Source organism: Bufo bufo, chromosome 1 (genome assembly GCF_905171765.1).
Source record: "Bufo bufo chromosome 1, aBufBuf1.1, whole genome shotgun sequence".
Lineage (NCBI taxonomy): Eukaryota > Metazoa > Chordata > Amphibia > Anura > Bufonidae > Bufo > Bufo bufo.
The window spans coordinates 165,711,797-165,736,308 of NC_053389.1; the positions used below are offsets into that span (position 1 = coordinate 165,711,797).

Consider the following 24,512-nt stretch of genomic DNA (forward strand, 5'->3'; position numbering starts at 1 on the left):
AAACTGGTGGCAAGTGGCATCTTGGCAGCTGCACGCTTGACTTTTCTCAGTTCATGGGCAGTTATTTTGCGCCTTGGTTTTTCCACACGCTTCTTGCGACCCTGTTGACTATTTTGAATGAAACGCTTGATTGTTCGATGATCACGCTTCAGAAGCTTTGCAATTTTAAGAGTGCTGCATCCCTCTGCAAGATATCTCACTATTTTTGACATTTCTGAGCCTGTCAAGTCCTTCTTTTGACCCATTTTGCCAAAGGAAAGGAAGTTGCCTAATAATTATGCACACCTAATATAGGGTGTTGATGTCATTAGACCACACCCCTTCTCATTACAGAGATGCACATCACCTAATATGCTTAATTGGTAGTAGGCTTTCGAGCCTATACAGCTTGGAGTAAGACAACATGCATAAAGAGGATGATGTGGTCAAAATACTAATTTGCCTAATAATTCTGCACGCAGTGTATATACATATTTTATCACCAGATACAGAAAGATGCCTATGTTATACCAGCAATACATCCATTAGGGAAATACATCTTTATCTTTTGTGTTTTCTATGACATATTCCTCTTCTTGGACAAGGTGATGGAAGACTGGCACATACATTAATATCAATTAACCTTTGCATGTGGAGCAGCAGCTAGCAATGTGGCCTGTGCATTACAATATTCACTGCTTGCTTTTTCATAAGCAGAGCTGATGGATGAGATCAGAGGCAGGAGATACACAACTTCCAATCTACACTTTTTTTTTAAATACTTCTAGGTGTCAGATCTCAGCAGTGAGGACATCAATCACAGAAATGGAATCTCTACACCTAACAATCCTGAGAGGGTCGGCAAAGATTTCAGGTTTACCCCTCCTCCCAGTTGTTAGATCCTAATGAATACAGCACATGTTCTGGATGCAGAGATACGGACGGGCTTACTTTGCATTTCATACCCGGCTCCGGGGTCTTACATCTGCAAAGCTATTAAACTTATCTTAAATTACGTAGCGCCTCTAAATAATGTTGGGTATTACATGCTCGAATGCTTTCAATTTATTGCATCGTCAATATAGTATAGGTTGGACGCGGGAGTGCGCATTAAAATGACCGAACCTGCTGGAACGATTATCCGCTTCCCTATCGCTGGATGGCTGAAGTTTTGGAGGCATGGCCCAGCTGCAGGGTCCTTTTCAATTTGTAAATGGGCTTAAGCTCTGTGGCAACAGGAATCTAAAGTAAAGGCACCCCCTCCCAGAACAATCTGTTCCTGAGATGAATCCACTTAAAATCATGAAGAATTGGCTAAAAAAATGCCTAAGCAACACCAAAATCAAAATGTTCTTGAATGGGAAGGAATTTGTTCATGATTGTGCAGGCGACCATAAATTTACTTATTTCACGTGGAGAACACGGCTCGTCCACCACAAATTAGCCATAAGCAATTAGCGGCCGTTCCTTCTGTCCCGCAACTTTCAGCAATGATTAGGAATATACAGAGAAGCTGTTTTCCATCTGAAGTGACCAGCGGTACATTTTGTGCAGACAATGTCAAGCATTTATGTTCCCTTACATAGCCACGTTAAAGGGTAGGTAGACGTCTGTAACCATTATTTTTACAGCTTTAATATATTTAACACAAAAATGAAGACGTTTGGTAAATAGTATTGTTTCAAAATATGACGTATTATGCAGAGCCATGTATCTCCATGGTTACAGACAACAAACAAACCCTGTGTAGTCGGATCCTCCAGTCATGGACTACTCCTTCTGCCTCCTCTACTTACTAAACCTTCCGATGGCAAATGCAGGGGTAGAAGGCTTAATACATGGCCGACTCAAATAACTGCTGAGTTCATTAATATGGTGGAACATGTAAACCACTGTTTCCGATATGTGCCATCTCTGTTAACCACAGCCGTCTGCCTGGTTGAAGCTGCACCCCCTGTACAAGTATAAACCATCCCGTCCAAATTTCCCAGCACCACGGATCTTTTGTATTGTAGTTGGGATGCGTCTATATGTCGTTCCCTTATGATGTCATGTGATCACTGCAGCAATATTTAGTCCATAGTGGGAAGACGTAGATAGGTTTACCCAGGGCTGTTGCCCTGTAGTTAAAAAGTTGTCCCACTAAAATTATTCTAGTTTTTTCATACAAGAACCTGAATTTGAATACTTTTGTAATTGAATGTAATTAAAAATTTTGTATAGCTGCTCAGTTATTCAACAAAATGTTCCTGTATAGCGCCACCTGCTGCTTGTTCTTTTCCTTATTGTTTTTATTTCTCCACCTTGCTAAGGTGGACGCACATGCTTAGTTCCATTCTTTAACTCAGCCATCAGCCCTATCTACTGTTAGAAGCTGTGCTAGTTACAGGACATGCCCCCTGAGAAAGGTCACACCCCCTAAGAAAGGGCTCGCCTCGTTGAGCTGCCAGCTTAAAATAAATCTAGCACAGCAACTGGAGCAATGAATGGAGAGACCTCAGAATCCATGTGAGGTACAGGGCTGGTTCTAGCTTTAATAGAAAGAGATTGTCACATACAGTACTATATGATGTTTGATTTTCATTTTTTCAGGACCCATGCAATCGACGTCATCTGTTTTGCAGTGTGTAAATTGCGCATCCGCAAAATACAGACTTCAATGGGTCTGCATTTTGCGGACAAGTATACAAGTTCTGTGTTTTTGTGGAACGGATATTCGTATGTTGTTCCGCATCTGTACAGTATGTTCATTCTGCAAAAAGACAGACTATGTCATCAAAATGCAGATCACGGACCCATTGAAAACAATGGGTCTCGCAAGCAAAGTGCGGGCAGCACACGGATTGCATATGTGTTTTGCGGATCCTCGCTTTGCAGACTGAAAAAAGGATACATATCATGTGCATGGGGACTTACATCAATCATGGGCTAACCCCTTTCTGTACTATGGTTTGTTTGGGCCCCCTGGCACCCAACACACTGAGCTCATACCATTCCAGCTTCCCCCAGCTACACCCTACCGCAGTCTGCACCAGTGACAACCACGTTTGGGTCAGAGGGCTGCAATTTCTGCACCTCATTTATATCAGCTTCACTTTCATTTTATTTCATACATGTCATTGTCTGACCTCACGGGGTCCTGTTTGGCTGCTGGACTGGTATATGCACGGGTTTCCAGTTACAGTTTTGTCTATAGAGTGGCACATATAGCTTGGCATTTCCGATACCTGGCACAATATCTGCTAATGAGCTACAAGAGCCTATTTTTAGCCAGCATTTAATGGCGCAGATACATCACAGCCTCAATGCGAGCGGCCAACTGCAGAACTCGCTGTTTAGAATGAAGTGGCTGCAATTTTAAGGCCTTTTTGTATCTTAAGAGATGAAAAATGAGCGCAGTTCACATATGAGAATAATTGTAAGATGTGGAATAAAGAGAAGCGGGAGCCGAGAACCATTCATTATATTCCTCGTTGTGTGCAGAATTCTTCTTATATGAGCTGGGATTTCTGGAGGGGGATGGAAACCTTGCATGTAGTTCTCTGGCAGCTTAATTATACCGTACCTTTTTTTTTTTTTTAAAGGAAGCAGGTGAAGGCGGCGATTAGACATGGAAGAGAAAAGCTCTTGTGCAATTTGCCTTACAAACCAAACTTATTTCAGTATGAGAGTCAGGACTGACAAGTATCTCTAATAGAAGCTTACATCAACACAAGCGGTGCAGTTGTAAAAAAAAAAGGGTTATAATCATAAATGGTGCAGTGATGCATATGAACTACATATACGGCCAGCAATCAGTCACCGAGTTCTGGAATGAAGGGCAACAGTAACATACAAAGCACCAGATCAATGTCCCAGCGAGACTTCCTGCGCACAGTCTGGAATACACGGGCGCAGAATTAATCAAATGCAGCAAAATGAATTAAATCTCCCAATGACCGTGTATGATTGGCTCGCCTTTTTTATGGATTCATGGATGATGCCTGCAATGTAGTTGACCGCGTAATGAAATCGGCAACTATGGAAAAAAAAGACCATGAAAAAACGAGAAGAAGGTGATGGCCGGAAGCTATATAAAGGTATCACCGTTTTCTATTCTGAATCTTCCTCAAAACACCATCTGCGCCATATGTCATCTATACACAGCCGCTAAATCTTACCGGTACTGCGTCACTGCAGGGTTGGCTTTGGCAAAACAGTGAAATTTGACAACATTATCTTCCAGGACGGGCTGAGGCTCCACCGTGAGATTCACCAACGGAGGATCTGTAATTACAAGACATGAGATAAAGTTACTTAAGAGCCCCATTGAATATATAAAACTACAAAATAGCAGAGCAGACAGCTCATGCGTCATTTCTCCTGTGTTTACATGGCCGCAATGAGTATGTACGAGTGAGGGAGCAGCCTATGTCCTGGCAAAAACATGCTCAGTGTTAGATAATAGCCAGGGGCGGATTAGCCATAGACTTTACAGGGAAATTTCCCTGTGGGCCGATGCCCAGAAAGCCATCTGAGCCCTCCTCACAGCCAGCCAGTGGACGTTTTTGGGGATATATTTTGTGCTGCTAGCAGTATTTAGTGATGAACTATGGTATTTGGCTTTTTGACTGAGGTGGTATAATGTGCCACAATATGGTAATTGCCGGCCCTGCCTTCCATTTGGACCTGACTACAAAATGGGGCTACTTTTAGTATTATTTCCAGGGCCACTTTAAGTTCCCAGTCCGCCCCTGATAATAGCACAATGAGAGTGCTAGGCTACCATACAGTTAATATGTTGTAAACTGGCACATCGTGTGCAGTGACAAAGCAGAGGTCAAAGTAACACAGTTTATATCAGGGATGGCCAAACTGAGGCTCTCCAGCTGCTGCAAAACCACAACTCCCAGAATGCCCAGACTAACGACAGCTATCAGCCTACAGCTGGGCATGGTGGGAGTTGTAGTTTTACAACAGTTGGAGAGCCACAGGTGGCCATGCCTGGTCTATATTTACAAAAAATAAAATAAAAAAAATCTAAACTCCTGCAGTTCTCACACTAGCCACTAGGCCTAATAATGTGTTGAGACTTGTATTTTCATCATATGCAGGATTACAATGACAGATAGCAGCTCTGTATCCACCACACAGGATCCACCATTCACAATAGGTGATATTAAAACTCATCTACTCCCTCCTGACCTCTGCACAGGTCACATGCCTAGAAAACTCTCCCATAAAAGTCAATGACTCTTCTACTGTCAATTGTGTCCATGCAGTGGCGCACCTACAGGGGGGGTCCAGCGCGTCTGGACCCCCCCTAGAACAACCAACCGAATTTTTTTTTTTAATCCTTCAGGGCCGCACCGCCGATCACCACAGGCGGCGCGGCCCTGGATGTAATTGCGGCCGCTGCGGTGGTGGGGGGGGGCCGGGGGGGCAGTGGGAGTACTAGGAGATAAGCGCTTCCATTGTGGAAGCGCTCATCTCCATATCTAATCCATCTGTTTCGCCGTCCTTAGGACAGCGATACAGATGCCTGTGCTGTGCTGCGGCAGGGGAGGGAGAGGCGTGTCCCTCCCCTGTTCTTCTGATAGGCCGCAGGCACTAATGCCTGCAGCCTATCAGAGGCCGGCTCAGGCGAGATGACGTCATCATCACGCGCCTGAGCCGGGCAGCACACAGCAGGGACACAGGCCGGAAGAGCCTGCATCGCATCGCTGCTGATGGAGGTAAGTATCAGTGTATTTTTTATTTTATTTTTGTTGTTTTGTTTTTTTTGGAGGGGGGGAGCTGGCACTATGGGGGCACTAAAGGGGAGAACGGCACTATGGGGCATCTGGTGGTACTCTTTTTTTTTTTTAGGTGGCACTTCTTACTGGCACATTATGGGGGGGGGACCATGGGGGAGAGGAGCACTATGGGGGCTCTAAAGGGGCTTTTTTTTTTACACATTATGGGGAGAACGGCACAAGGGGGCATCTGGTGGCACTATAGGGGCATTATTTGGGGGGCACCATGGGGGAGAGGAGCACTATGGGGGCTCTAAAGGGGCTTTTTTTTTTACACATTATGGGGGGCACTACAGGGGAGAACGGCACTATGGGGCATCTGGTGGCACTATAGGGGCATTATTTGGGGGTACTAAAGGGGCCTTTTTTTCTTATTGGCACATGGGGGCATTATGGCATCTGGTGGCACTAAGGGGCATTTTTCACTGGCACATTATGGGAGGCACTATAGGGGAGGGCGGCACTATGGAGGAGTGGAGCACTATTGGGGCATATGGTGGAACTTTATGGGGCGGCACCATGGGGGAGAGGAGCACTATGGGGGCATCTGGGGGGTCTAAAGGGGCTTTTTTTTTATTGACATATTATGGGGGCACTATAGGGGAGAATGGCACTATGGGGCATCTGGTTGCACTATAGGGGCATTATTTGGGGGCACTAAGGGGAAGTGGGGGCTCTAAAGGGGCCTTTATTCTTATTGGCACATTATGGGGGCATTATGGCATCTGGTGTCACTAAGGGGGCATTTTTTTACTGGCACATTATGGTAGGCACTATAGGGGAGAGCGGCACTATGGGGGAGTGGAGCACTATTGGGGCATATGGTGGCACTTAGAAGGGGCATTTTTTACTGGCATATTATGGGGGACACTATGGGGAAGGGAGAGGAGCACTATGAGGGCATTTACTGGGGCACTATATAGGGGTATTTTATACTGGCATACATTATGGGGACATTAGCTCAACAGCGGGCACTAAGCGGGGGTATTTCATGTACTGTCATATTGTAGGGAGAATTATTAGTACTAGGAGGTATTATGCGGAGCTTTGCTAATACTGGGGGGCTATGAGGAACATGATTACTAGTATGGGCACTATAGGGGCGTTATTACTACTAAGTGTGCTCTGGCAGAGAATTATTTCTATTTTGGGGAGCCCTGTTACTTTGGGGGGCACCCTGCCACAGTATCAGCTTAGCACAATAATTTTTGGGGGACATTATCTTTATACTATTAGTGTCTGGGCGCAGTTATTTTTTTAGAGCACTGTGTGCCAATAATTGTTGAGGGGCCACTATCTGTGTGGTAGTAGTATTTCCAGGGGGACTGTTTCTGTAGTATAGTATTGGGGGCACAGCGGGCACAGTATTGGGGGTGGCAGGAAAGGGTGTTCAGAAGATGTGAAGATGATGGAAATGTGGGAAACTAATGTCTGTTTGTTAATCTCTGCAGAGATGGGAGATGGCTGAAAAATCATCATGGCGGTCTGGTCTGAATGGAGAAGATGAGGGAAGAGAACGTCTACAACAAAGGTGACATCACTGGATGTAAGAGGTATGGGGCGCTATGTAGGAGAGGAGATGCTCCGGCTCCTCCCCCTGCCATTTGCAGAAGGAGGATTCAGAGCTGGGTGAGGACGGTCAAGGGGGGCAGCAGGCCACGGGCGGGTGGCAGATGGTGGGGGGAACCACAGGCCTTGAGCAGGATCAGGGGAGGGAGGAGAGCGGAGGAGCTTCCTGGCTGTAGCCTGTTATATAAGCAGGCAGTGCAGCCAGGACAGACCCTCCCCTCTCCGTATGATGTGTAGAGACAGGCCGCAACTATAGAATGTCAGCTGTACAGTGTTTGTTGGGAGTGGCCTATTATATGTAGGAGGGGCTTTTAATAATGGGCGGGGCCAAAAAATTGCGGCGCGCTTAGCGCGCCGCATTTTTATTTTCCTGCAGGCCTTTTAGAATCGCCAAGTAAAAGAATCAGCACAACACACTACACCCTTTCCCTGCATTTTTAAATATAAAGGGGGCTTTGAAAAATTCAATTAGCATAGCGCACTACACATGCCGCATTTTTTTGCCTTTCGGACCCCCCCTAAAGAAAATTCCTGGGTGCTCCCCTGTGTCCATGGCCCATGTGGCTGCTCTCAAAGAACAGAAAGTCTTGACATATTTTAGGCCAATTGGCTAGTGTGAAAATTGCATGAGTTTAGGATATTAAAAAACAATATATACATACGGACGTGGAAAATTAACAAAACACACCATAAATTCTAAACAAAAATGTGTTTAACGTGAAAACTTGATTTAAATGCAGTGGCCTGGTTTGAGGTGGCCCTAATGCTATGCTGGATTGCCAGGACATCGTTGGGGTGGCACCAAGTGTTGCTGCTCACTGGAAGGGATGGTAAGGCATGGTGCACCCCAATGGGATAAATACAGAGAGTCAGGGTCCGCAGTAAACCAATGTGCGTCTTTTCTGGAGGAACGCAAGTGCGAAAAAATACAGGCAATGCACTGGGCCGGATTCTCCAGTCTCCTTCCAGGCAGAAGGTTTCATGCTGAGGAAAGGCCTGAAATAGCTGTTCTTTTCTCTCTCTCTCTTTCTCTCTCAGAAGACTGGTACCCTGTCCAAAGGCTGGTGGACCGGGGTCTGTGGCTCAGTCGTCCCCCTGGAGCCCTGGTCAACTGGCTGGTAACCCTGGGATCTGTGGCTTGGTATCCTCATCTCAGCATCTTCCTCTGGTCACTCATACAGTCTGGCAGAGTCTCTTCTACTAAACACCGGTCCCTTTCTGCAGTCTGGCAGAGTCTCTTCTACTAAACACTGGTCCCTATCAGCAGTCTGGCAGAGTCTCTTCTACTAAACACTGGTCCCTATCAGCAGTCTGGCAGAGTCTCTTCTACTAAACACCGGTCCCTATCAGCAGTCTGGCAGAGTCTCTTCTACTAAACACCGGTCCCTATCAGCAGTCTGGCAGAGTCTCTTCTACTAAACACTGGTCCCTATCAGCAGTCTGGCAGAGTCTCTTCTACTAAACACCGGTCCCTATCAGCAGTCTGGCAGAGTCTCTTCTACTAAACACCGGTCCCTATCAGCAGTCTGGCAGAGTCTCTTCTACTAAACACTGGTCCCTATCAGCAGTCTGGCAGAGTCTCTTCTACTAAACACCGGTCCCTGTCAGCAGTCTGGCAGAGTCTCTTCTACTAAACACCGGTCCCTATCAGCAGTCTGGCAGAGTCTCTTCTACTAAACACCAGTCCCTATCAGCAGTCTGGCAGAGTCTCTTCTACTAAACACCGGTCCCTATCAGCAGTCTGGCAGAGTCTCTTCTACTAAACACCAGTCCCTATCAGCAGTCTGGCAGAGTCTCTTCTACTAAACACTGGTCCCTATCAGCAGTCTGGCAGAGTCTCTTCTACTAAACACCGGTCCCTGTCAGCAGTCTGGCAGAGTCTCTTCTACTAAACACTGGTCCCTATCAGCAGTCTGGCAGAGTCTCTTCTACTAAACATTGGTCCCTATCTGCAGACAATTAGGAGCTCTGTCTGCTCTCCTTATATACAATTTCTAGCTGAAGTAGAAGCTGAAGTAGAACCTTCTAGTGGGAGGGGTGGAGTGGATAAGCACAGCATAAACAGATACATTGTTACAATTCCAGTCTATCATAGACTTGTTGCAGTTGTTCTAGATATAAAAAAAATCTTCAGACAGTCAAAAGGTTAGTGGGGGAGATTTATCAAACTGGTGTAAAGTAGAACTGGCTTAGTTGCCAATAGCAACCAATCAGATTCTACCTTTCATTTTCCAAAGGAACTGTGAAAAATGTGCTAAATCTCCACCAGTGTGTCTCGTTTTTCCCTCAGAAACTTTGCATACATAGATAGAAAGTCATAAAGACTCTCGGTATTAGCTGGCTGGGAATTAACCCTATCCACAGTGCAGTTCAGTTATAGTGTAATAAGAGTACAAATGAACAGGATATATTACAATAATAAATGAAGTTCAACAACAGGAAACAGCATAAGTGCACACAGCAGCATAAAGTTAACCCTTCAACATGCAACCGTGGACAGCACGGTGGCTCAGTGGTTAGCACTGTTGCCTTGCAGCACTGGGGTCCTGGGTTCAAATCTGACCATGGGCAACATCTGCATGGAGTTTTTATGTTCTCCATGGGTTTCCTCCAGATACACCGGTTTCCTCCCCCACTGTACTTTAAGAGGCATTCCTTTTTAATCTGTCATAATAGAAGTCTATGAGAATCATAACGGATCCGTCTGGTTATCCAAGACGGAAAAAAGTCCTGTTGACAGGACTTTTTTTTCCGTTATGCATAACGGAAATGGGACGGATCCATTATGATCCCCATAGAATGCCTTTTAAAGGCTTTCGTTTTGCATTCCGTCATAATACAAGTCTATGGGCAGCATAACGGATCCGTCCCGTTTCCGTTATGCAGGACTGGACACCTGCATAATGGAAACCAGGACTGATCTGTTCTGCTGCCCATAGACTTGTATTATGAAGGATCGAAACGGAATGCCTCTTAATGGCTTCCGTTTTGACTTCCGTCTTAAGGATTCCGTTATTTTCCGTTATAACGGAAAGCCATAATGGAATCCGTAACGCTGATGTGAACCCGCCTTAAGAATTGCTCTATAAGCACAGATGTAAACTATAGGGGATGCAAAGGTACTAGTTGCACACAAGCCATGGGTGAGCCCAGGATCTTCACGTTATAACTTTGTCTATACTGGAGATGATCTACCAGACAAAAGAGTCCCTGGTCATGAGCAGCTTCTTAAGGCGGATTTTTACAATGCATAATTTCCTTTCATTGGGTAATATGATCTTTATGTGGCCATCTCAACCATCTCAACAATGAATCTGTATGAGGTCAAGTGACTGCAGCAGCCATCACTTGTCCCCATACAGTGGAGTTGATCGCTGCATGTAATTGCAAGTTGGCAACTATTGGGAAGGAGTGGTGCCTTCCCGATAATTGCCTGTTCTGTCAGGCAGTGTAAATTCACCTATAGCCAATCATGTGATAAGCAAAGTTAATTAGGTGTCTAAGAACTGTGAAAATTCTATCGTGACATTTGATGTTATTCTGGTAGGAGTGAGTTCACACCACAACTATTTATTTCCGAAAATAACGGAAAGGCCGGATATGGCACATACCATAACTGAAACAAATGGAGCCAAACAAATCCCATTGGCTATAAGGAGGTCATTCAATTTACATTCAGGTTTCCACTTTTTTAGTCCACACTTTTTTGGTGGAATCTGCAATGAGTCACAGAAGGAAACCTCCACGCAAATGTGAACAAGCCCTAAAGCTGGGCCATCATTATGCAATGTGGCTGCCATTACAGCTCCCCATGTAGGCAATGAATCAGGGTATTTATCCTGGCATAACTTGTAAGAGTTGTTGGTTATTTGTCTGGGGAACTTAGGGGATACACAATATGGCTACCACTGCAGCTGTCATTGGTTTTTACCCTGCCTTCCCAGAAACATGCTTACTATTGCAGGAGCAGGGGACCTATCATTGCTCAACTAGGGAGAATTCATGTTACATCACCTGTGAGTGCTCAAACAGCAGACATACCGCCACCCAGCTTTTCCGGGAACATGTGTATCATACTGTGATTTTTTCAGTGTTTCTTCCAGCGTGTATTTCATTAACCCCTCACTAAGCACCATGTTGCAGATAATGTGACCATCACCACTGGCGGTGTAGAGGAACATGTCTTAGCGTCTTTGATTAATACTGTTTGCATTCAGCTCTTGCCAGTCATAATAATGAGCATTTGTGACTGGATTTCATTTTGTACATGAATAATAAAATGGAAAAAAAACCTTGTTCCTCTGTATTGCCGGGAGGAGTCGGATTGATTCTAAGGAGGAATTCCTTGCAACTTTTTGCCAGGAATAATGGGGTTAATTATAATTATTTTCCTACGTGTGTTCTTCCGTTCCAGATGCAGTTCGTAGCCGTTAATAGCATTTTTAATTGCTTTTCCGCGCAAGCAATTCAGAGCGAGCGAGATCTTTATTCGAAATCTCATTTCAAAGTCGTCTGATAGCTGTTGCCTCTTTCATCCATCCAATTAGTGTGTCCCAAAAAGAAGATGCCGTTTAATGCCCGGCACTTCCTGCGCGGTCGGTTATTAGTACAGCCTGCATATAAATACCATTGTTTGGTGGAGGAGACGGGTCGTAATTCAGAATATTCCCAGATAAAGTTGGACAGGATTCTGGCTCCTCGCTATACGATATATGGAAAGGTTTGGAGGTCACCCTACAGTCGCAGTGGCCAAGATAATTGACCAGAGGCTCCTACAGCTTTGGGCTGCTACCTTCCCCCTGCAGTGACCAGGACAGTTAATGGTCATCCAGCACAGTGGTGATTTGTCACCCTGCCGTTACTGGGACACACTTAATTGGACCTGGTCATATTAAGTGCTAATAAAATGATGTGGCCCTGCAGTGCTCAAGAGCATGCATCAGGGCGTATTCTGGGTAAAAGGCTATCCTGCGGAGACTTTATATAGAAATCTGAAGCTAAAATATTAACCATGTCTGCAAATTCACTGATGTCCAATGATCTGACAGAAGGAGTAAGGGAAGGGAAGGGCAGGGGAAGTAACAAGATTAGATTATATACTGTAGTATTTTTGGTCTCTGGAAAGCTATGTGACAGCACTATCAATAGTGGTTGTGCAGTACCCCAGAAAAAGAGTTTGTTGTTACGTCAATTGGTTTAATGTAATGTTGTGATTTACTGTATTGTATCCTTAATAGTTCTATATGGAAAGGTCGGGGTTAACTATCCTGACAATTTTAGTAGGCTAGGAGATAGACTTACGTCCGCCCATAGTTCAATGTGTTCAGAGTGAGTTGTGATAGCCGTGGAAAAGAAAGTAGCTACATGATGATGATGATGATAATGATGTATAGTCTTGTGCACACGCAGTCTTACCCTTAGGGCCTCGATGCGCTTAGCTGGCTGATTCAACAAGGGAGGAAAAAGAAGAAGGCATAACACTTTACCATGGGCCGCAAAGGCCTAGAGGATAAGGCACCTATTCCAGAGACCAATTTCCTAGCACTTATAAAAATAGAGAATCAAGAAAAAGGGAGGTAAGGTAGAGGGATCTCAAGGTTCAGAGGGTTCGGGCCAGATATAGAGAATGTGAAGAGAACAAAATTAATAAACGTGAGGAAAAGGTATCTTTAAAAAAAAAAAATTACATGTGCTCACTCCTCAAAAAACTAGGCCTTTATCCCACAGAATCATCATCTCTGGGACATCTCTAGGCCATTGCTACATTAAAGTACTCCAGTGACAAAAAAGGAAAAACTAGAAGGTCCAGAATCCAGAAATGCAAGGCCGTGCACTGGAGTCAGTCAGCAAGGTGTTATAGTTTTAGGGGGACAGAGACGTTATTGCTGCGAAAACAAACATTGCCAATACACCCTTTCATACTTTGCCATGGATTTGGCCAGCCGTATCTTAATCCTGTGCCTCTCAATCTTGGAAATACAGACATGCTTGCAGGAACTGTAATTTCAGCCTTAGATTCTGCCTTAGATTTGTAAGCCAAAACCAGGAGTGGGTCCAAAACACAGAAGAGGCACAAATATTTATATTATAACTTTTTGTCTGTAGGTTCCACTCCTTGTTTTGGCTTACAAATACAGTACTGATGCAAAATACTCACCAATACTGAAACTTGTATATCTCATAAAGGAAACAGATTCTTGGCAATAACTAAAGACAATTAGCTTTCCCAACTAGATCAGGACCCGACTAGAGGGACGGCCATACTGGACTTAGTATTAACCAATAGACCTGACAGAACAACAGATGGGCAGGTTGGGGGACACCTGGGAAATAGTGACCTTAAAGTAATAGCCTTCCAATTATTAATCAAAAGAGTGTTTCTTCAGGGAGGAACACAAATAAAAAACTTCAAAAAAGCTAAATTTAGCCAACTAAGAGAGGCCATAGGCCTAACTAACTGGGACAAAGTCTTTAAAAATAAAAATACAGCCCCAAAATGGGATATTTTTAAAAGCATCCTAAATTCTAATTGTGAGAGGTACATACCTTATGGGAATAAAAGGTTAAGGAAAAACAGGAGGGTAGCGAGGAAGCACTGAAAAACTATAAAGAAAAAAATAGAATATGTAAAAAACAAATAAAAGCAGCCAAACTAGAGACCGAGAGATTAATTGCCAAAGAAAGCAAAACTAACCCTAAAATGTTTTTCAATTATATAAATGGTAACAAGTATAAATCTGAAGGTGTCGGCCCTCTACAGAGTAATGAGGGGGGAGTTGCAGAGAGTGATGAGGAGAAAGCAAAGTTATTAAATATTTTTTTCTCCACTGTATTCATTGAAGAAAATAAACTGTCAGATGAAATGCAGAATGTAAATGTTAATTCTCCATTAAAAGTGCCTTGTCTGACCCAGGAAGAAGTACAGCGGCGTCTTAAAAAGATTCAAATAGACAAATCGCCAGGACCAGATGGCATACATCCCCGAATACTAAGAGAATTAAGTAATGTCATAGCCAGACTCTTATTTCTGATATTTCAGGACTCTATACTAACAGGGAGTGTTCCTCAGGATTGGCGAATACCAAATTTAGTGCCAATATTCAAAAAGAGTCCAAAAACAGAGCCCGGAAACTATAGGCCGGTAAGTTTAATATCTGTCGTGGGTAAACTGAAGGTTTTCTAAGAGATGCTATCTTGGAGTACCCCAAGGAAAATAAGCAAATAACTCCATATCAGCATGGCTTTATTAGGGATCGGTCATGTCAAACTAATTTAATCAGTTTCTATGAGGAGGTAAGTTCTAGACTTGACAGCGGCGAATCAATGGATGTCGTATATCTGGACTTCTCCAAAGCATTTGACACTGTACCGCATGAAAGGTTAGTATATAAAATGAGAATGCTTGGACTGGGAGAAAACGTCTGTATGTGGGTAAGTAACTGCCTCAGGGATAGAAAACAGGGTGGTTATTAATGTTACACACTCAGATTGGGTCACTGTCACTAGTTGAGTACCTCAGGGGTCAGTAGTGGGCCCTATTCTCTTCAATATATTTATTAATGATCTTGTAGAAGGCTTGCACAGTGAAATATAAATTTTTGCAGATGACACTAAACTGTGTAAAGTAATTGACACGGAAGAGGACAGTATACTGCTACAGATGGATCTGGACAGATTGGAGGCTTGGGCAGATAAGTGGCAGATGAGGTTTAACACTGACAAATGTAAGGTTAGGCCTCATGCACACGACTGTGCCGTTTTTTGCGGTCCGCAAACCGCAGATCCGCAAAAAATGCAAGCCGCCCATGTGCCTTCTGCAATTTGCAGAACGGAACGGGCGGCCCATTGTAGACATGCCTATTCTTGTCCGCATCACGGACAAGAATACGACATGCTATATTTTTTTTGCGGGGCCACGGAACGGAGCAAAAGATGCGGACAGCACACGGAGTGCTGTCCGCATCTTTTGCGGCCCCATTGAAGTAAATGGGTCCGCATCGGCTCGGATGCGGACCACAACTACGGTCGTGTGCATGAGGCCTTATGCACATGAGAAGGAATAATGCAAGTCACCTGTACATATTAAATGGTAAAACACTGGGTAACACTGACATGGAAAAGGACCTAGGAATTTTAGTAAACAGCAAACTAAGCTGTAGAAACCAGTGTCAGGCAGCTGCTGCCAAGGCCAATAAGATAATGGGTTGCATCAAAAGGGGCATAGATGCCCGTGATAAGAACATAGTTCTACCACTTTGCAAATCGCTAGTCAGACCACACATGGAGGACTGTGTACAGTTCTGGGCTCCTGTGAACAAGGCAGACATAGCAGAGCTGGAGAGGGTTCAGAGGAGGGCAACTAAAGTAATAACTGGAATGGGGGGGACTTCAGTACTCTCAAAGATTATCAAATTTAGGGTTATTCACTTTAGAAAAAATTAGGCCTCATGCACACGGCCGCTGTTTGGGTCCACATCCGAGCTGCCGTGTTTGCGCAAAAGCTGTCCGCATCCGTTGCTCCGTTCCGTGCCCCCGCAAAAAAAATAGAACATGTCCTATTCTTGTCCATTTTGCGCACAAGAATAGGCATTTCTACAATGGGCTGCCCGTTCCGTTCTGTAAATTGTGTAAGGCACAAGGACGGCTTCCGTTTTTTGCGGACCGCAAAAAACGGAACGGTCGTGTGCATGAGGCCTTACTATGTATAAATACACTGCCTGTCCAAAAAAAAGAGTCGCCACCTGGATTTAACTATGCAAATAGGTATGAGAAAAATATGCAAGAAATTTTTATACCGGATCCGTTTTTCCGGATGACACCGGAGAGAAGGATCCGGCATTTCAATGCATTTGTCAGACGGATCCGCATCCGGATCCGTCTGACAAATGCCATTAGTTTGCATGCGTTTTGCCGGATCCGGCAGGCAGTTCAGACGACGGAACTGCCTGCTGGAATCCTCTGCCGCAAGTACCCTAAGTGGGGAAAATTGACTTCTACCTCACAGGTTTTTTTTTTTGCCTTCCTCTGGATCAACTTGTAGGATAACAGGCCGAACTGGATGGACAAATGTATTTTTTCGGCCTTATATACTATGTTACTATGTAAATACTGACTGTGTGAAAGAGGCCAAAGAGAGACTTTGGAAAGAGAGGGAAGATTGGCACCATAATTTGTTTGGGGCTGAGCTTTAATACATTGGATGTCCTACAACTTCCCTTCCGCACTTTAGTTAAGAGAGCCTTTTTTACTTTCTACCCCTGTTCTGGTTACCGACTGCAGCAACATTCGCCGACCACAGCACCTACATCTCCTGGCATCCCAACTACCACCAGGAAGGAGCCCCAACATCAGGGTATGCCCCAATGGAAGAAAGGCTGTGCACTCCCGTCATTGCCTAGGGAGCATCGGTGTGAGGATTACCACTGTGATTTGTGTGAACAGCTGTCGTTGCCAGAGCCAATACCACTACCATCCTCTATTCCGATTTTCCTGGGCTTGCGGCAGTTGTCAACAAGACATGGATTTCTACTTTTTAAACTCCATTGGATTGCTACCTTTTTAAACTCCATTAAACTGGATTGCTACCTTTTAAACTCCATTTCATCTATATTTTTCACCACTTCCCAAAATGGGGGTATGACAGGGTGTAATGGGGATGATGTGTTCGTGGGGCCACAGCCACGGGCACATTTACGGCAGTTTAATGAAATAAAAGAAAAGAAATGACCTCCATAAATATTTTTTTTCTCCTAAAACCATCTACATTGATCCAGTGATTTTTTTTTTTTTATCAATTTCCATGTGGATAGTTAATCCTTCGCTCTTTCTTTCACTTCTGTAATTAAGTGAGTGCGAGAAGAAAATCGATCTGAGAGTTATTGTGAAAGAATTATAATGAGGAGGAAGTGATGGGATTTTTAGAGCAAAACAAATTAACAAAAAGTTTTTGAACTCTTAAAGTAAACACAACGTAGCGCCCCCTGCCCCATGGAGGGAAAACCCGACCTTCTGGTGTCAAATATGGCAATAGCGGCTGACTGTATTAGTCCACTGAGAGGACTGTCATCTGTATGAGCCTCTGTTGAGATGAAAAAATACAATATATTGAGACCTCTTGGCACCAGATATGTTTCCTGCCACATGACATGTACCTGACATGCATCTGGAAGTCCTCCGCTCACAGAAGGTTCTGTGTATCCTGTATGGTGCTGGGTCTTTTACTTCAGCAGGATGCACAGGAGCTCAGGAAAACCCTTCAGAGAACTGGTATGAGAAGTAGAAATATCTGGCACCAAAAGATTCTCACTCCAACAAAATATTACAGCGTAGATTTACTATTATCTCTGCGCCTAGAATTTGTCTAAAAAGTGGTGCAATTTTGGCACAATTCGGTTTCTCCGATTTTTATGGCTTCCTCAAAAAGAAGATGGGGCTTAGCAGAAAGAGGGAATGGCTTTGCAATAAAAGGGCATGGGATTTATGCCAAAATTGTACCACAATTCTCACAAAAAAAATTCTGTCTCGAAGGAACCCGACCAATAGATGGTCAGAGAAAAGCACCACATTTATCCTCCAGCCTGAGCCCCTGTCATAAATCTGGTGCAGGTCTAGACACCATCTATAGGATTAGTAAATCTGCCCCTATATTCTCACCACTTGGAACAGGCAGAAGCTGGTGGGCTTTGAGTCAAATACAATTTGCAAACTTTGGTACCAAAGGTCCCAGAGAAGCTCCTACAGGCAGAGGATGGTGCCGGGAACTGCTTGTTGTTCTTTGATCTGACTGTATCTCTGCCATGAACAGTACAGATATCCAGGCAATGCCAGAGATGTTGGATTAAAGGAATATTCTATATTTCTTTGGTGGCCCCAGGACAATCTTTCTCTAAGGATGGGTCCTTAGGATGAACACAAGCTCTGGATTAGATATTTTTTATTTTTTTTGCCATTCAAACCAAGCAATGACTTACGCTGGATGTTGATGGTGACCGTTGTGTCCTTTCCACCTGGGACAGCCTTATTAGTGGCTCGGCATGTGACTGTCTGCCCATTCTCTATGTCGGATGGCGACACAAACAGCGTGCTGGTTATACTCTCCCGCTTTCCATCCCGTAACTGAGTCTGTAACATAGAAAAAAATCATCATCAATTAAACAGTGTCACACAGGACAGGCTTAGATACCTAATCTTAGCAGACAGTATCACACGTGACAGTATTAGATACATTGACTCAGCAGGCAATATCAAACATAATACGCTTAGATCCAGAGCTCTGCAGGCAGTATGACACATGATACGCTTAGATACCTAGGCTCTGCAGGCAGTATCACATGTGATAGGATTAGATACAGAGACAGCACAGTATCATGTATGAAAGGCTTAGATACACAACTCAGTAGATAGTAGCACACATGATAGGCTTATATACACCATCTCAGCAGACAGTCTCTGAATGTACTACTATACTAGGCAGTAGTCCAAAACCTACGGCCATACAGATGGCGTGACTACAGCTCATAGCATACTCATGCCTAAAAGACCCTGCTGAGAGTTGTAGTTTGACAACAGCTCTCTTGTAGGACGCCTTGTGCTGTGAGCGGCTATGTATCTGGCAGATGCGGTGCTTCTCCATGTGACCAGGTGCCAGATCCTCATCACAAAGGTCTACAGCATCTCCATCTGTTTACTTTCTTGAAGAAATATCTCTTGTTCTGCCATCTGCAGCCATCTCCAGAAAAGTGAGGTCGGCGTCGTGTGCTTATATGAGTGGCTGTGTACTGTGTGGAGTGGTTCAATATGGAGGCAGCGCAGCCAGGTCGCCATGGAGATGAGTTATTAAAACCTGTTGAGACGTCGAGGATGAAAACACAGACTCGAGAATAAAAACTTTTCCAGAAATCACAAGAAATGACACAGGAATGTAATAAAGGCCTAAACTGGCGAATTAACCTGCATTCCATAAGGGGCAAGGACAAAGATGTCTGGAAAATTATATTAACCTCCCCGTAGTTTTGGCTACAGGGTAAATTGGTTTTCAGATTTCTTTTAACAGTTTTGCCTGGCTGGCGCCCCTCTAGCCATATAAGGGTTAAAGCACACGACCGTAAATATATTTAGCGGTCCGCAAAACACGTTACTGCAAAAAATACAGATAACGTCCGTTTGACATCCGTATTGCATCCGTTTTTTTACGGATCCATTGTAACAATGCCTATCCTTGTCCGCAAAATGGACAAGAATAGGACATGTCCTATCATTTTTGCGGAACAACCATGTGGACATACGGAAACGGAATGCACACTGAGTCATTTCCGTTTTTTTTTTTTGTGGACCCATTGAAGTGAATGGTTCAGCATACAGGCCGCAAAAAAACTGTAACGGACACGGAAACAAAATACGGTCGTGTGCATGAGCCTTCTCCTGCACCACCTGTTGTCTATGGTTAGGGAGCTCTGTGCTATGCTCCTCCTAACTCAGGCATAGTTTTCAGAGACAGTCCCTACAAATTTGAACTGTCCCAAGGTGAAAATGGACCGGGCCTGTGAAAGACCTGCCCATAAGTTAGCATTCCCAGGCAGGTTTGGGGCTTTCCCAGAGGCCGAGCTGTTACATGCCCTGAATTTACCAACCACAATGTCAATAAGTATGTTTCAGGAGCTATCTTCTTGGTGTTCTGACAGGTTCAATTCATTGTGTCATGCTCCACCCATTCTTGTCCTGCAAGCAAACTCGGCAATATACAGGGGTCAGAGTCTGACACAAGGAAATAGTCTTACTTGAATAGAACACATTGGGTCAGATTTATCAAGACTTATGTAAAGTAATACAGGTTTAGTTGCCCATGGCAACCAATCAGATTCCACCTTTAATTTTTCAGAGCTCCTCTCAAAAATGAAAGGATTAATCTGATTGGTTACAATGGGCAACTAAACCAATTTTCCTTTGCACGAGCGTGATACATCTCCCCCATTATGCCCCTTAACTTAAAGGGGTTGTTGATGGAATTATTTTATGATGCAAACTGCTTATGCAAACTGCTTGAGGCCTGAAAAAATAATCCAGTCACCACTTTAAGACTTTAGACAGCAAATCTCAGGAAAGTGGCGTGACTTGTATGTAACTTGTTTGCTGTCACAAGACTATGTTAGGCTGGGTTCACATAACGTTTTATGCCTCCGTTTGACATATATGTTAGAAAAAAAAGGATACAAAAATGTAGCACACCACATTCTTGTATCCTGCACAGTCCGGTAAAAAAAACATTATACTTTTTTTATACAATGGGAAAAAAACTGAACTGTACGTAAAACAGATGGGAAAAACGTGATGTGAACCCAGCCTTAGGCCCCTTTCACACAGGCAAGTATTCCGCGCGGATGCAATGCGTGAGTTGAACGCATTGCACCCGCACTGAATCCTGACCCATTCATTTCTATGGGGCTGTGCACACGAGCGGTGATTTTCACGCATCTCTTGTGCGTTGCGTGAAAATCACAGCATGCTCCTCTTTGTGCGTTTTTCACGTAACGCAGGCCCCATAGAAATGAATGGGGTTGCGTGAAAATCGCAAGCATCCGCAAGCAAGTGCGGATGCGGTGCGATTTTCAATGCACGGTTACTAGGTGACAATCGGGATGGGGACCCGATCATTATTATTTCCCCTTATAACATGGTTATAAGAGAAAATAATAGCATTCTGAATTCAGAATGCATAGTAAAATAGGGCTGGAGGGGTTAAAAAATAAATAAATAAAATTAACTCCCCTTAATCCACTTGTTCGCGCAGCCGGCATCTCTTCTGTCTTTATCTGAGCAATAGGACCTTTGATGACGTCACTACGCTCATCACATGATCCATCACCATGGTGATGGATCATATGATGGACCATGTGATGAACGCAGTGACGTCATCAAAGGTCCTATTGCTCACAGATGAAGACAGAAGAGATGCCGGGCTGCGCGATCAAGTGGATTAAGGTGAGTTAAATAATTTTGTATTTTTTTTTAACCCCTCCAGCGCTATTGTACTATGCATTCTGTATTCAGAATGCTATTATTTTCCCCTATAACCATGTTATAAGGGAAAATAATACAATCTACAGAACACCGATCCCAAGCCCGAACTTCTGTGAAGAAGTTCGGGTTTGGGTACCAAACATGCCGATTTTTGTCACGCGTGTGCAAAACGCATTACAATGTTTTGCACTCGCGCGGAAAAATCGCGCATGTTCCCGCAACGCACCTTTTCCCGCAACGCCCATGTGAAAGAGGCTTTAGAGATGCAATTTGACTGAAAAAAAAAAACTGCCAAATATTAGGGAAGTCACAGTCACTTGACACTTGCATTGTGGTCTAGGATGGCAAAGTCACATGCGACTAGTGACCAAACATCCAACAATGTTGGATTTTTTGCAAGGGTTGTATGACAGTAGAGCACATCTCAAATCGCAACTCCATCTGATGGCTTAATGTGACATTGCATTCTTCATGCTGCGGCACACAACACAGCCTTAGCCTAAACTGACATAGTGGCTGTTGAGGAGGACACAAACATCCCACTCATTTAGTTTTTACATTTAGCGCAGAATAATCCTTCAAGAAACCAATACACAGCTCAGCGAATTGGAATAGGTATGTTTACATGTAACATCTGCATGCAGAAAAGACTTCATCTAGGTGATGGAGAATGGACCTACCAAATCCAGCAAATTTCTGAATGTTACAAACATCCAAAAATCCAGAAAATGAAGTAATGTGGTACTACACTCTTACGCAGTGTGTTGGATATTGGAAGTTCACTATTAAAGTTTGAGGTCCACTACAAGCAGCTAACTGGCCCATAGTATATGGCTGACATAATATGAATAGTGATCAAAGAACTGACACCTCTGGTTATTGACCTCTAACAACAAGCAGGTGACCCCTTTGGCCAGAAATTGACACTTCACGACAAGCAGGTGATCTCTCAGACCATACATTGCCCACTCATGCCAGACATTAACCTCTTAACACAAGCAGGTGAACCCTCTAGTCCGAAATTGACCCCTCACTACAAGCAGGTTAACCCTCTGGCCAGACATTGACCCTTCACCACAGGCCAGACATTGACCCCTCACAACAATCAGATGACCCCTTGTACCTGACATTGACCCCATATCACAAGCAGAAAAATGACTCCACAGACCAGACATTGATCCTACTGTCAGATATTGGAAATGACTTCTCACCACAAGCAGGTGTCCCCTCTGGCTAGATAAAGACCCCTCACCACAAGAAGATGACTCATCTGACCAGACATTTATCCTACTGTCAGATATTGGGATTGACTTCTCACCATAAGCAGGTGACCTCTCTGTCTAGACAATGACCCCTAACCACAAGCAGTTGACCCCCTCTTGCTAGACAATGATCCCTCACCACAAGCAGTAGATCCTTCTGGCCAGAAAGTGCCCCCCACCACAAGCAGGCGACCCCTCTGGCCAGGCATTGACACTCCACAAAAAACAGGTGACACCCCTGATCAGACATTGAAACCCCTCAGACCAGACACTGATCCAACTGTCAGATGTTGGGATTGACCAAAGGAGGCAGACCCTCTGGCTAGACTCTGACCCCTCACCACATGCCAGAAATTGACCCCTCAACAAAAGAAAATGACTCCACAGACCAGACATTGATCCTACTGTCAGATATTGGAATTGACTTCTCACCACAAGCAGGTGACCCCTCTGGCTAGATAAAGACACCTTACCACAAGATGATCACTCCTCAGACCACACATTAATCCTTTCTGTCAGATATTGGGATTGACTTCCCACCACAAGCAGGTGACCCCTCTGGCCGGACAATGACACCTCCCCACAAGCAGGTGTACCTTCTAGTCAGGCTTAGACCCCACAACAAGCAAGCAACCCTCTGACCAGACACAGACACTGATCCTTTGATGTTGGGATTGACCTCTTACCACAAGCAGATGAATCATCTGGCTGCTAGACATTAATCCTTCTGGTCAGACGTTGGGATTGATTTCTCACCAAAAAGCAGGTAAGCCATGTGGCCAGTCTCTGACTTTTACCTCCAAGCTAGTTTTATCAGATTTTCTGCTATATGCGTTAATGGCACGGAGATGGTTACTAGATCATGGTGCCATACAGGGCTCTCTACATTCTATGACTCTCCAACTGATTGATGAGAGCCTCGCACCAGGATGCCAATTTTGCCTGATTGCATATTGTAAGTGCCCTGCTGAGGTGGCTGCACCTGCAGAGCCTGTGCCCTGATTACACACTCACACCTCCTGGCATTGGAGAGTCAGCTGCTGCTGACTGTAGAAATCCTTCAACTAACATGCATCCTATGATAGCGGCACTTTTCATTCAGTAACAAGCAGCAGACCTTATACAGGATCATCTTCTGGGCTCAGCGTCATCTTCATTTTTTTTTTTTCATTTTATAGACCTAACATTGTACACAACTAAGGGCTTGTTACAATAATATCCATCCTCAACCATGAACTGTGAGAAGCATTTCAAGGACCAGGAGGAGCTAAGCATCCTCAATAAGAATATAGACATTTGCTTAAAGAGAACATGTCGCCTCTTCTGACATGTCTGATTTAGTAACTCCTTGCATCCCCCAAGTAATAACAGTTCTGCAGCATTTATTTTTATCTGTTGTATCATTCCTTTATTATTCCTGCTAAAAGTTTATAAATTGCTAGCAGTTTGCAGTGAAGGTCTAGATGGGTGTTAGCTGTTGGGGGAAGGGGGGTGTTCCTGCACAGTCTGACACTGTCCTATCAGTGTTGCCAATGTCAGACTGTGCAGGGACACACCTTCAACTGGTAACACCCATCTGGACCTTCATTGCAAACTGCTAACAATTCATTCATAAACTTCTAGCAGGAATAATAAAGGATACAACACATAAGAATAAATGCTGCAGAACTGTTATTACTTGGGGGATGCAAGGAGTTACTAAATCAGACATGTCAGAAGACAACATAAAGTCATAAGAATAGATGCTCCAGAATTGTTATTACATGGAGGATGCAAGTAGTTACTAAAATCCACATGTCAGAAAAGGTTAAAGGTCCACTTTAAGCAATTAATAGCCTCAAATATATTAATATCCTCAATATCCTTACTGAGGATGCTCAGCTCCTCCTGGTCCTTGAAATGCTCCTCCCAG

The 24,512-nt window shown here is 44.1% G+C and overlaps 1 protein-coding gene and 1 long non-coding RNA gene across 3 annotated transcripts in view; one reads left to right on the top strand and one right to left on the bottom strand.

Annotated features, from left to right (window-relative positions):
* Positions 1-24,512, top strand: part of LOC121000945 — a 677,653-nt gene that overhangs the window by 213,094 nt on the left and 440,047 nt on the right. The window lies entirely within an intron of this gene.
* Positions 1-24,512, bottom strand: part of KIRREL3 (kirre like nephrin family adhesion molecule 3) — an 886,110-nt gene that overhangs the window by 136,522 nt on the left and 725,076 nt on the right. For both annotated transcript variants that reach the window (XM_040431744.1, XM_040431736.1), the window contains exons 6-7: positions 18,293-18,443; positions 4,140-4,245 (exon numbers count right to left, since the gene is read on the bottom strand). In XM_040431744.1, coding sequence (XP_040287678.1) covers positions 4,140-4,245; positions 18,293-18,443 — 257 coding nt within the window. The remainder of the gene's footprint in view (positions 1-4,139; positions 4,246-18,292; positions 18,444-24,512) is intronic.